Below are 14,194 nucleotides of genomic sequence, written 5' to 3' on the forward strand. Positions count from 1 at the left end.
TGTGCTTTCTCCATTTGTCATTTAGTTCTTCTCTTCTTGTGCACTTCCCACTTATCAGCATGTATTTTGAATGGGTAGTTACTTAAGTTTTCTTAGGTTTCCCTTTCACAAATTCTCTCCATCTTTCACTTGTTTGTTTAAGGCAGGCAGTGAGACTTTTTCTGTGTGTTAGAAAGAACCAGTTCCAAAAGATCCTTGCCTTGCCCAGAAACAGGGATTGCAGCCAAAGTTTGAAAGGATGATAGTGCCTATAGTGTGTCCCCTATATGATGTGTCACATAATGATGTATCATGATGTATCACATCACATCACATCACATCACAGTATACTCCAGACACAGTCCTCATAGTCCCCAAATTATAGCAGCAGATAGATAAGGGCTGTACCCAAGCACCTTCCCTTGCTAATATGCGTGCTTTCTGCTCTTTCTGTCCAGTTTAAAGTAAAATCCTTCCTGTACCAAACTTAAGATCTGACCAGGGTCACTGCAGCTTAGGAGATGGCATAACAAATTTTTCCAAAAATTGAACAGTGGGCAGAACAAGTCTGGTTGATCAATCTTCTGCATTGGCTAAGAGATACAGTATACATATGCTGTTATAACTGAGTGGATGGTTGCATATTTGGTTGTTTGTACAAGTTAGCATTTACTATTTGTTTAAGAGACCATAACTGCCTTTATAATCAGTTATGAATGTCTGAACTTAAGCACCAATTGAAAAGTGGATTTCTTGACATAGTATGTGGAGTCATGCTTCTACAATGTGAAGCACTTCTGTTGTCCTTAGTTAGCAAACCACTGAAGCAGGTGTCCATTCTGACTGGTCTCTGTGACATGCATATATGTTGTCACAGGAACTGCTTTTAAATTTGAAGAGTAGAAAAACAGCCATGAAGAATCAAATTCTAATCAATAATATAAGCATCATAACTCCTCTCTGATTAGTTAAGAGTCTTAGGTTATTTTTTCAACTTTCCCTTAAAAATAATTACAGTAATGATTTGAGATGGTTTAGCTACAAAAAAACTTAAACAGTTCATTTTTACTAATTTAACACAATAAAGTTTATAACTTTTTTCCAAATGAAGGAAGATTTTCTGTTCTGGTTTTAATAGAAGAAATTTGAGGAGTAATTCTTCTTTACTATGTTATATAATTTGGAGTAGTATCTTTGCAACCCCAACACCTAAGCATCTCCCAACACTTGAGTAAGTAGCACAGTTTAGCAGCATGTACAGTTCCTTCTGATGGCTTCCAAGCTGTTTCTTCACAGTAACAGAATAAGGCCTTCAGTAAAGCCTTTGTGATTCTCCTAGACGATGGGCTTCAGGGACATTGAAGGCTTATGCTTTTTTTCATCTTCAAACTTGTGATCAAAGGGGTACTTTTTTACTGTAGCCATAGGGTTTTAAAATAATTTTATTTTCTCTGTGGATAAATGTTCAGGCACAGTTGATATGGGCACTAAAGTATTATACATATCTTATTTGAGTCACACGAGTTTTCTTCTAAAACTGGAGTTCCAGCAACAAACTTTAAAATAAATTATTTCCCATACACCGTTTCTGGCTGGGATAGAGTCAGCTTTTTCACAGCAGCCCATAGTGTGCTATGCTTTGGTTCTGTGGCTGAAAGTGTTGATAACGCATCAATGACCCCCACCAATGTAAGGAGGACCAACCCACTACAGCCATGAGAGTCAGATTATGGGAAAATCTATCTATCTTAGACAGAACTGAAAATCTTTTGCCATAGAATCTTAAAAGGTATGTGACTTGAGTGCTCTCAATGCTGCATCTTGAATATGAAATATACTCAAGGAACCTGAGTTGTATAGCTTTCTCCTATTACAGATTACGTGATCACTCTCAGATGTGTTTATTGTGCAGAGCTGAATGATTTACCACTTAATATCAGTTTTTTCTCTCTTGTTTTTAGCCCCTTGTGAAGCCAACACATTCTTTTGCCACAGTAATATGTGTATTAATAATACATTGGTCTGCAATGGACTCCAGAATTGTGTGTATCCTTGGGATGAAAACCACTGCAAAGGTAATGTGTAGAATTCAAAACATTGAGTGGGACACAGCATATTATCCTTAGTTTCTTATTAAGTGTGTGCCAGGTGGGTCAATGCTAAGGAAGAGTAATTCAGGGGGGTGCATACATCGACAGAAAAAATACAGAGAGGTAAAAATACTAATGGATTTTACTATCACTGTTAGCAATTTTTTTCTTAGTGTTGATTTGTGTTGGTTATGTCCTTCTGGCTGGTTGTGTCCTTCTGACAGGTATTCTGATCACTTGGTCTCTTTTTCCTGTGCAATCTAAAATGTTAATTAAAGTAATAGTTTGGTTCTTTTGTCATAGTTGCCTTTGTAGCGGAGTAACATATGGTGGCCGGTGTCTTTTAACTGTATACCATGCGCTTGCCTAAAACACCAAGCTGAAGTGGAATTAAGACTATAAGAAAGCAACCAAATCTACCTATGATCAAGTGAAACTGAAGAGCAAGAAACAAGCACAGAAAATCAGACATAATGTCTATTTCATAGGTAGGGACTAATGGTCCTAACCAAGTGCTGACAATGGCTTCTAAATACTGTTCTGGGTTTCTGGGGAGAAAAAAAAATATATATATATAAAAAGAAATCAACAGAAATCAACATCTGTGTTGTCTTCAGGGAAAAGAGCTTAACTGATTTACATTGCAGGCTAGGGACACAGTTTGCTTCCCTCCTGCTGGCTCCTCCTGCCACTGCTACTGCAGATTTGTTCCTGGAAACATGGGATATGCCAAATTTAGGAACCAATCAAGAAAAAATTCAGAATGAGATGGATTAGCAGTCAGCTCATAAGTCTGCTGAAGCCTGTAAAATCCTGACAAGCAGTGCAATAGGGCAACAGCACAAATGAAAATATACTTCAAAAGAACACAGCAAAACTGTGGCATGGAATAATATTCCTCAAAGAATCTAAACGTACAATTGGGAAATAACTATCTGTTCTCTGATTTTTCAGAACAGAGAAAAGCAGAAAATATCCCCTCCTCTTTAATTTCTGGAATGATTTTCATCTTTCATTTGCCAAGTATCTTTTTATTTGGTCTTGTGCATTTATCTTCTCTTGCTTTCCTGACTATAAAAGGAGGCTTGCTGATTGCAGCAAAAAGTTCGTTTGTAGCTGTGTTGCATTTTCTAAGTCAGCTGCTTCCCCAGAGTCTCTGTTGGTTAGAGAAACCCCAGTTCACTCTACAAGAGAAGAAAATCAGAAGTACTGAAAAGTTCAATTTTGGTATCTAGGAGATTATGAAGAGATGGATGTTATTGTTTTGGTGCCAATAACTTTCATTTCAAAGGCTTTTTATTAAATCCTTTGGTACGTTTTAGGTTGCCAGGAAAAATTACACTAAACTGGGTATTGAAACTTAATCACAGTTGTCAAGTGTTGCTATGTCTGTGAGAGACTGATGCAAGTGGTTTCAGTTTGGATTTATACAAGACTCAGTCACTATCTCATGTGTCTGCAGCCATTTGAAAGCAAATCACAGAGAAATATACATAACAGTAGGGTGAGATTGTTTTTCTTTTTATTATTTTACTGTGTATTTTCTGTTTTTCTTCATACAAAAAGCTGAATTTGCTGGCTAACATCCTAGTGGCCCCTGAGTAAAGGATAGTAGGTAGGATCAGCTTTGTTTCTTTATGAGTGTTCAGAAAAGTTGTAGTAACCAATAGGTCAGAAACTTCTATTTTCTGAAACCTCAGTTAAAATAACTTTTCTGTTTTCTCCTGGTTTACTTTTTTCCATCGATTACTGTCCACAGACCTGGTCAGCTTGTAAATATTAGGACTTCAATGAAATTCTCAATGCAAAAAATAATTTTTAAATCCTGTAGTCTTGCTCTTTTTTTGGTCCTGACGTCCTAGTTGCATATATTTGCTGGAAGAAAGATAGAAAAATAGTGAAGAGAGCACCTGTAACAATCTGAAGCCTTGGCAGTTCAGAGGCGAAGACAAAGCCATCTCCTTGTTATAGTGGTTGCTTTTTATAAAAAATAAATATTGTTATTTCAACTAATTAAGCTTGTAGCATACCACTTACCAAGTGAATAGGCAGACAGAGGACCTGTGTGTTGTTTAATTGACTTCCCCAAATACCTGATTTCTTCCTGTTTTCTTTTTGCCAGTGAGATTGATTAAGTCCATTCAGACATGGACTAGGCTCAGCTTTGCAGTAAACTGTGAATCCACCATGACTGTTTTAATTCTTGAACTGCACTCTTCTTGAACTTACCATTGTGATTTTTTTTTTCTCCCATCACACAGAAAAGAGAAAAGCTAACCTATTGGACCAACTTACCAATACCAGTGGGACTATCATTGGGGTGACTTCTTGCATCGTGATCATCCTCATCGTTGTCTCTGTTATAGTACAGATCAAACAGCCTCGTAAAAAATTTGTCCAAAGGAAAACAGACTTTGATCAAACAGTGTTCCAGGAGGTGTTCGAGCCTCCTCATTATGAGTTATGCACTCTTAGAGGGACTGGGCCTACAGCTGACCTTGCTGATGTTGCAGATGACTTTGAAAATTATCATAAACTGCGGAGATCATCTTCAAAATGCATTCATGACCATCACTGTGGATCACAAGTGTCTAGCATTAAGGGCAGCCGTAGTAACCTCAGCACAAGAGATGCTTCTGTCTTGACAGAAATACAACCCCAGCCTGTAAAACCACTCATTCAGCCCATGAACAGGAGAAATATCCTTGTCATGAAGCATAGCTACTCACAAGATGCTGCAGATGCGTGTGAGATAGATGAAATTGAAGAGGTACCAACCACAAGTCACAGGCTGTCCAGACATGATAAAGCTGTTCAGCGGTCAGTATCAATAGATTTTTGATGAAGGCTATTGTCTAAGGACTTGATTTCCCAAACATATTCACTCTTTATTCAGTAAAAATGTATTTTCTTTCTTCTTTATTTATTGTTTAAACTTCTGTTTTTGTGACAGCACATACCATTATCACTCTCTTCCTGTCTCTCATCTCTGCTCCAGTTTCCTGAAGGATCCTGTACCTGAGTTTTACCTTTCTATTTTATATCTTTCTTTTTCTTTTACTATTTTACACATAACCACATGCATTCACACACAGATGACCAACAGAGAACAGGTACAATTTTTAAAAACCAAAGAAGATTTTGTGTGAATCCAGTTTTACACAGAACCACATGCATGTGGTTTCCTTGTAACTGAGGTGGCCTTGCGTATCATTCACTGTTGTTCTAACATTTCTAAATCAATACATCAATAAGTAAAAAATATATGTATCCATTTCAATGCATGGCACAATAATAAGAAACACAGTCCTATGGTAAGGAAACCCCATTTCTGATGAAAAATTATGTTTTATATAATGGATGACAATTTTTGCAAAACTTTACTGTATCTGTTCCATTATTAATCACAGTATCTTCACTTCCTGTATTAACATACATATATATATTGATTAGAACATGAAGCAGTATACTGAACAGAGAATACTCATATATTTACATATAAGAATGTGATCAAAATGAATCTTTATAATCAATAAAAAGCTGAGCATGATATTTTTAATAAAAGAGCTATTTCTACCATATATTGCACTTTGAATTACTGAAAATATGAATGACTAAAAGTTTACAAGTAAAAGAAAAAGAAAACCAGAAACATTTATGAACCATTTATTTGAAAAAGAACACGGAAACTTTTTTATATATATTTGTGTTTTCTCTTGCATGCATTATTTATGCACTTCTTGCGACTGTTTACATGCCATCCATATTTTATTTGCACATTAAGGCTTTTCTGTCTCTTAAAAAAATTATTTGATTATTTAAATCTAATTGCATGCCAATGTAAATTACTTCACTAATACTGATCAGATTATCAAGGTAAAGTGTTTATTAAGTATCTATATGCATATATTTCTTTTTTCTACGCAAACATTATTATTTTGAATGAAATAGCCATAACATTCCAGGTTCTGCCTCATTGGGTCTCTAAGCAAACATGAGTCTGAGTACAACACAACTAGGGTGTAAGAGACAAACCTGAGGTAAGTAAACATACTTATACAACAATTAAATAATCTGTTGTTTTCCGTTTTCTTTGTTATATTGCTAAAACGCATGTTAGTTCTCAAGTTATATGTCACCTTGTATGGAGACAACGAGGTTTGGATACTGAGAAAACTGAAACAGATGACCACTTCAGCATTGTAAATTAAGCAAAATCTATTAATACCTTAGTCTTGACAGCACTATAATAATTGCTTAGCTAAATAGAAACTTCACTCCAAACCTATTATAAAGACAGATGCTTTTCATGACCTTGGTGTTTCATTTATGTTTGTGGTTTTGTTTAGGTTTTTGTTTGTTTGTTTGCTTGTTTGTTTTTGTTTGTTTGGTTTGTTTTGTTTTGTTTTAATGAAAATAAAATTCAGATTCCCAGCATGTGAAACAGTATGTAAAATGTGGCGACCTAATTCAAGGCAGGAAGATGTAGAACTGTTTTCAGTTCATTTTATTCATTCAACCTTGTGAAGTGTCAGGGAAAGGGTATGTGGTAGTACTGATAAATCTAGAGATTCTGTAGTCCTAATGATAAAGTCTGCAAATTAAACTTCCTTTTTGGAGTTTTTTCCTAAGCTTTTCATTTTATGTAATTTATTATCAACACTTAATCTCAATACACACAATCTCAGGTGTTTACAATGAAGTTATAGATAGCTTCTTATCTGTCAATTTATATATGTATATGTGTATATGTATATAAACATAGATATGTGTATACATATGTTTATATGCCTATATATATATGCAGCAATTTTACTGGGAGAGAATACATTAATGCTTTTATTGCTTCTAGATAGTTTAGGTAAATATTTGTCTGTATTTCTCCTCATAGAGAGAGCATATATTAACTTTGTTTTACTTTCAGACAACTCTTCATACAGTCGTGCAAACGATGAATGGAAAAATCTATATTGTGTTATTTCAGCTGTCTGAGAGAGTGAACATGTTTCTAATTTCACTTCATTGCCTTTATCCAAATCTAAGAAGTACAGACATATCTTACTTCCTTAGTAAGATATTCCATCGCAGAATAATATATTTCTTTTGTAATTTGTTTGCTGGACACCAAGTGCTTCTTAGTTTTTAAATACATTTGGAGATGTGATGCAAACCTGAAGAAGAAATTAGCTCCTAAGTGAGACTGTCCCTTTTAGTTTTTTTTTTTCTTTTAAATCTTAGTTTTACTTCAGTTGACATGGTTTATGTCTATTAGTTACTTGTCCGTTGTGTGATGTGTGGAAGATTTACATTGAACTTTTGTTATATGTGCATTGTTTTCATTATATAGACTGCTTGAGAATAGTGCGCTCCTGAGTGATTTTGAACATGCTACAAAGAAATGTGAAACTATCATCCTTGGAAACACCAGCTAGAGGTTTTATGGACTCTCTGACCAGCTATTCTCATATCATGACAAAATTCAGCAAACAGGATTGAGTAAAATTACTAGAAGGCAATAAGATTTTGGTTTTTATCTTTTTCTCTTTACTTTTTGTTGCAAGTTAAATTCCCAATTTCAGGAACAATTTATTGAAATCAGGTATTTAGCCATTCATAATCACTTCAATAGAAATGTTTGTTGGATAAGCACCTAGCAATATGACTGAATTTGACATTGAGAAAATAATCTGCATGTATGTTACTGAATATTTGAGTTGGCAAATATCCCTTTATTAGATACATTGTAAAAAGCATGCATTCACAATTATTGCTGTAACTGTTCCATTTCTGTGTCATATGCTTGCTACTTGTAACTTTTTATATAAAGATACATAAAACAATGTATAATAATTTCTTACCTTGAGTTTAATGTCACTGTTTTCTTTTACCAAATTTACAAATCTTGTGTAATTTGGGATATTAAGTTCAAAATGTAGCTTCTAGGAACTTGAAACCCATGTACATCAAAGAGTCAGCTGTCTCTCACCCCTCACTTATTGAAAATCAAAACACATCAATTTCTCAAGATTCAATTGAATTCATAACACATAAAGTTGATAACATAATTTCAGTTAAAAGGTTTGTCATACCCTTTGTTTTCAATTCTGTACTCTTTACTAAGTCTGCTTCAGTGTAGCAGAGTAGCAGATTTTTATCAGTTTTACAAATGTTATGGCTGGGCTCCCATTTTAGAGATACAGTTATAAACCAAAATGAAATCCATAATTCAAGCTATAAACATTAATAACCAATACCAAAATCAAACCTGAGAGATTAAGTTATTAATTAATTATTGTAGGCTGAAAAGCCATGATTATATAAAGTGAAAAACTCCTCATTTAAGAACTTGGTAACCATGCATAAATTCATAGTTTCATTATCCATTTAAAGTGTTACCTTCCAAATTCTGTTTCAAAACAAATCCCAGTTCCTTCTCAAATATGTTGTGTCATTCATGGCTATTAGGTTTTCCTGTATAAAAAATTTGCTATTAATAGTTTTATTGAAAAAGTGGGAAGAATTCCATGGATCTTCCCAAATTATAAATAAATGGGAAAAGAGAAACCTTGAAAGACTGATATAAAAAATAAGGTGATCTGTATCAGCTATGTAAATATATAGTACATATTTTACATAATTATAAATACAGGAAATCTGATTTCTACAAAATTTCTACAAACATGATTTATAAATGACATGAGAAGAAGGGTTTCAAGTATTTTGCTTCATTTTTTTTTTTTTTGTATACTATATTTGCACTGTATTTTGCATAATTTCATTGTAGCTTGATTGGTTTGTTATTACATATTAGCTGCAAAACAGTCCTCCATCCTCTGAAGTCATTGAGCCATCTCTCAGTTACATGCATTTTTAGCATGTGCTAATAGTCCATTCATATACTTTATCTTTGTTTTTTCCTGAATCTTTCCATGCCCTATCTAATGATACTTTCTTAAATATAGTATTTGCCACATCTATGCTTAAAATGGATGCATTTTGCATCCTTTACAAAATCAAGGGAAAATGAAAGACTTGCTGAAAGAAATGCATATACATGCACACACATTTATGTATATTTATAAATGTTTGCTGATGGAGACAGTGTATAAATAAATGTGTAAGGAGAAAACTAAATATGTGAATTTAACTTTGAATGAATTATATTGGAAAAATGCTGAAGCCTTGGATTTCAAAGTTGCTATATATTTAAGTGCCTAAATCCCACTGAAACATAGAGTGGATCTAGTCCCTCCTAGAGAAGCACAGAATGAAATCCATTTTATTTTTCCAGTGAAGTGTTGACTGAGAGAACTTAACTGAGGAAGATATGGGTATTAATAATTATGTGGAAAGCACATCCCTGCTTTCTTAAAAAAACTCTAATTGCATCAGAGAAAGTGAATGAGAAACATAAAAACCTGTGTAAATAGAACAGGTCAAGCAAAGTGAGAATGGTAATACTTACTTGATCTTGGAAACTCCTTTAGAAACAGGTTGTCTGGCAGGTATATTCTTAAACAAAAACACCACTGAAAATTACAAAATATGTGTATATTGGGGAAACAGCATTAAATTATAAAATTATCTATTAAAAATAAACAACTATATTCAAACCCAATTAAAATACTATAATTGAAATAATGAACTTTTAGTAGTTATATTCTACATATAGTCAGTGTAAATAATAGCCTAGTCTGCTATAAAGCAAACAATAAATATAACTTCTATTTGGTTTCATACAATAGTCGGATATCTTAATGTGATCTATAAAACTCAAAACATTAAAATAAAAGGGGTTGTTGCTGAAAGTAAGTACTTTGCCTTTCCTATGAGTATTTTTTTGTTATTATGTACCCACTCTTTAAAAAATCAGAAAGCAGTACATGCAAGCTAGTTCAGACAACTACATGTTCACACAAGTTCAGTTATCTATAAAAAGAATACTCAAGACTGGTATTTGACCACATATTGTAACTGAAATTTAGCCTATTCTATTATACCTTTTCCACTTTATAGAAAGAAGGTTTGATGTCTTAAATTAACACAGCTATGTGTATTCTGCATAACAAGTTAGTAAATTCCTGTGGATTAGCTGAGCTGGTAGTGTTGGCTTCATGCATTTTGCCTCATGTTTATCTTAAACTAAAACTATGAATGGTAGTAACCAGACCATTTTGGTTTGACTCATGCAATGTGCGTGATGTATAACAATGTTGAAAGTATGCTTATTTCTCACATATTTTTTTGCAGATTAGCTTTTGTTATCACAATGCATTGCCGTATTTTTCACAGTTTTTTTTGGTTTTCTCTTTCTTCCATGAGTGTGGTGTTATGCATATACTTTTCAAATTATAGTGTAAACAATCACTTGCAACCATTTTTCTCTGCTTCAGGAAATACATCTTTTTCAGTTTGTGAAGTCTTCTCTGTAGCATCATTTAAAAATCTCAGGAAGTCCATTTTGTAAACCATCCCAGTGTAAACCTTTTTTGTCTTCTCAATTCTAAAAAGAAGAGGAAGTGGGGGCGGGGGGGAGAAAGGTTCTGAGAAATGTTATTACCTTATCCTTCTATTTTTCTCCATTTTTATGCAGGAGATATTCTCTTGAATCTAGGAATTATGTAAGCAACGGGAGGGAATAATTGAAAGTAGAAAGTTTTCCTGCTCAAAAGAAATTCTGAGCGCCAAAAAAATACAAACCAAACCAAGCCAAAAAACACACCAAAAAACAAAAAGTCAGAGAAATGCATGCTAAATAGAATAGTATGAAGGATTGTTGCTTCCATCCATTTAAAAATCAACACATACATTTTGGAAAGATGGATTCCTTAGCCACCAAACAAAAATGTACTGTCCCTATCCAACTCAAAAAAGTAGCTTTAATAATTCTGCTTTATAAAACACTGTTCTGCAAACAATAATTTGGCCTTTTGAGTTTTCTTGTCTCTCCCTGCTACCACAAAGATATTTCAGCTGAAGGAGCATAGCTGAAGAGCTAAGTGAAATACAAATATGAAAACTGCACCACTCAAAACCTCAAAACTCTTTTTAACACAGAAGACTGTACTGATCTGCAAGTCTCTTGTCCTCACTCCTGACTCAATATTTGATGTGAAGTCCCAGACACATGGCACCGCTGCTCTTCCTCATGATTACCTTAGCATCATTTGTCTTTACTCTTTGATGATCATTTCACATCTTTATCACTGCTACCTTTGATTTCTGTCCAAAGGGAGTTTATTTCTGTTCCCTTCTCTCCTCTGAATCCATTGAAAATGCTGAAATCTTACCAGCTCACTGACCTTGTGTTACTCTTATATCTACCTGGCTCTTTCCCATCTATCACTTCAGAGCCAACTTAACCTTACCTTGCCTATAAACAGCAAAATGAATACATGTGATCACAGCATATCTTAATTACCTTTAATTTATGCAACACAGAAAAAGCTATGAGGATGATTTGGGATGGACTGGAGTATGGGCTTATTAGGGATACTGGATTTGTATTTTAATGACTCGGCATCAGTGTTGTCTGGTCTGTCTACCTGTGGGCTTTCATGTCTTCTCCTACCATGGTCATACTTCAATGTGCTGCAATGAGAAACTCACATCCACCCCTTGTCTTCTCCTAATGATAACAGCACCATTGTCAAACGAAGTTTTGTTTCAAGTGCTTCTATGTTTCCTCCTATGCTGTATTTGTATTGTTATATCCCTCCACACAACATAAATCACCATCCTAGCTTCTTTCACGTGCCTATTAAAACACATTTGAGCTGTGTTGTCTGGCAAACACCTGCCAGTGGTGTGGCAGAGCTCTCACCAACAAGATAAGAACATCAGTTATAGCAGGAGTTGCTGCTTCCCTCCATTTTCTTTCCCAAGAAAAGGAGTCACACTGATCTGCAATCTCCCAGCAAAGTCACTATAGGAAAAAAGAGAAGCTGCTATCCCCTTCAAGCAACAAACCATAACTAGGAGAGACAATATAAGTGACCTGTGATAAAAACCAGAAGGAATAAGATTGCTCAGATTTCATTACCAAGGCAACAGGTCTGACGAATACCATGCAGCAGCATTGCATCTCTCCGTTCTCAAATAAAGGAAGACTGAAGTGCAATCCTTCTTTATCCCAGGGAGCAGGATACTGCAACTATGAGTACGAATTCTCTTTGGGGCTCTGGAAGGACTTGACATCCACCTGCATAAGTGTATAGGCAGATGAGGACTTACTGAGCCTATAGAGACAGGCTTGTGTGGCCACATGCAATAGACGGCTCTGCAACATCTACTGAATTAGCCCTTTTCAGTTTACCATTCTGCAGTCTGTCCTCCTCAGCTCCAGTGAAAGACACAGTAAACACACTCAACTATTTCTAAAATGGTGGTTTAATCAGAAAGAAATTACTTGGCATATAATTTAGTTGGATGCGAAAGGCATCTGTGGCAGTTGCTGCAGCTGTTAAACAAAAAAAAACAAACCAAACCAAAACAAAGCAGCTTTTGCACAAATCCTAAATACATATATCTGGTTCAATGAACCACTCAGCTGCACCAACTGCATCAGTAAATTAAGACCTCTCCCACATGAGGTTTTCCTAATAAAACTGGAGGGCCATGTAACATACTCTATTCACAACAACCCTCTATATACTGATTTCTCCAGAGTTCAGTGAAAATTTTAATTAGGAAAAATCAGTATGCTAAAAATGAATGGCTTTCACTGTTTTTAGTGAGGCACAGAATATAATTTACATTACTGAAGGAGAGCTTCATTCCTTATTTCTTGTTTACTGCTAGAGGAGTTTTCAACATCAGTGAAAATAGGTGAGCTGCTCTTTCCCTTTGTCTGACAAATAAGTGATTCAAAGTAGACTCTATACTTAGCTGACCCATGTAAGTCAGTAAAACAAAGGAAAATAGTGCCAGAAATCTAAAGTAAGCATATTTTCCTGATGATCAATGCAGTAATAATATTTTTAACAGTAATAAGACTAGCAGCTGAATGCTTGGTTACTATACAAACCCAACCCTAACCCCCATTTTTGTAACAAATTTCTTATTATCATAAAGTGGAGTTCAGCTGAGGAATATAAACGATTTTATATTTGTATACCAGCTTCAAATTATAAATCTTACATTTAAAAATCTATAACAAGGAGCTAGCATCCTTTATTTTGGAACAGATATTTTAAATACAGTTGATTTTGCTGGCCAGAAAGAATTATTGTCTTCTTTCTTTTCAGAGACAAGTCTCTGCATTTTTAATTTTCCTTGCCAAATGGAAGAAACTTTTAATTCCTTTCTAACTTTTTCACTCCAGCATTCTACTGACTGTTTTGTTGTAGAAAACTATCCATGGGGTGGTTTTGTTTGATATTCTGAGTATATCTGGCACCTCTTTAGTAATGAAACAGTACATTACAGCTTTGCCTGCAGGAGGAATTTCGTCAGCTGTTATTAAATTGAATGGCAAAGATCCAGGCCCAGAAACATGTCTTGTCATTTGAGAGTAACCTTAGTGACATGAAGGATCTTGTTAACATTTAGTGTGTTGGTGGAAAGTCTACACCAGTCTAGGTGAATATTGAGCATTAGTTAGTTATTAATAACACACATCTCAAATTATTATAAATAATATGAATATGACATCTCCATTTATTAATATCACCATCACATTGGTAATTGAAAAAAGATGTAACATTAACATGGAATATTTTCAGTTCACAGCAGAGGAAAGCAAAGATAATGTGACATTATTATTATTTATGCTAGGGTTTTCAGAACTATGATTCTTCTCCTTAAATTCAGCTAGAATTCTTAGTTTTACTCCTCCTACCCCTTTTGTAACTCAGACTTTGTAAATGCCTATTGGGCGGACATCTCTTTTGTAATTCAGTAACTTATCTTGGTGGAGAACCAAAATGAAAAAAAAAATATTTGCTGTTATAACATATAATACACAGCTTTTTTTAAAAAAAAGTCTATTGGATATTCTTAGAGTCTAACTGAATCACTTAATGTGCTCTGGAAAACTATTAGATCCAAGAGGCATAAAAATAAAAATAGGAAAGTACTCTGAAAGCTCTGCATGGTTTTAGTTCTCTGAGATTTTATGATTCAAC

General features: G+C 34.5%; 1 protein-coding gene across 7 annotated transcripts in view; it reads left to right on the plus strand.

Moving 5' to 3' along the window:
• NETO1 (neuropilin and tolloid like 1) overlaps positions 1-9,203 on the plus strand; it is a 71,972-nt gene extending 62,769 nt beyond the window's left edge. For 5 of the 7 annotated variants that reach the window (XR_010470410.1, XM_065053027.1, XM_065053028.1 and 2 more), the window contains 4 exons: positions 1,941-2,054; positions 4,331-4,889; positions 6,035-6,109; positions 7,417-9,203. Coding sequence is in view for 6 of the 7 variants with exons in the window: in XM_065053027.1 (XP_064909099.1) it covers positions 1,941-2,054; positions 4,331-4,889; positions 6,035-6,095 (734 nt within the window). In the remaining variant the exon portion in view is untranslated. Of the gene's footprint in view, positions 1-1,940; positions 2,055-4,330; positions 4,890-6,034; positions 6,110-6,993; positions 7,396-7,416 lie in introns of those variants that run through there. The other 2 variants (XM_021291413.2, XM_021291411.2) reach the window with 2 other exon arrangements.
• Positions 9,204-14,194: the final 4,991 nt, after the last annotated feature.

The sequence above is a fragment of the Columba livia genome, chromosome 2, assembly GCF_036013475.1.
Source record: "Columba livia isolate bColLiv1 breed racing homer chromosome 2, bColLiv1.pat.W.v2, whole genome shotgun sequence".
In the NCBI taxonomy this organism is placed as follows: Eukaryota; Metazoa; Chordata; class Aves; order Columbiformes; family Columbidae; genus Columba; species Columba livia.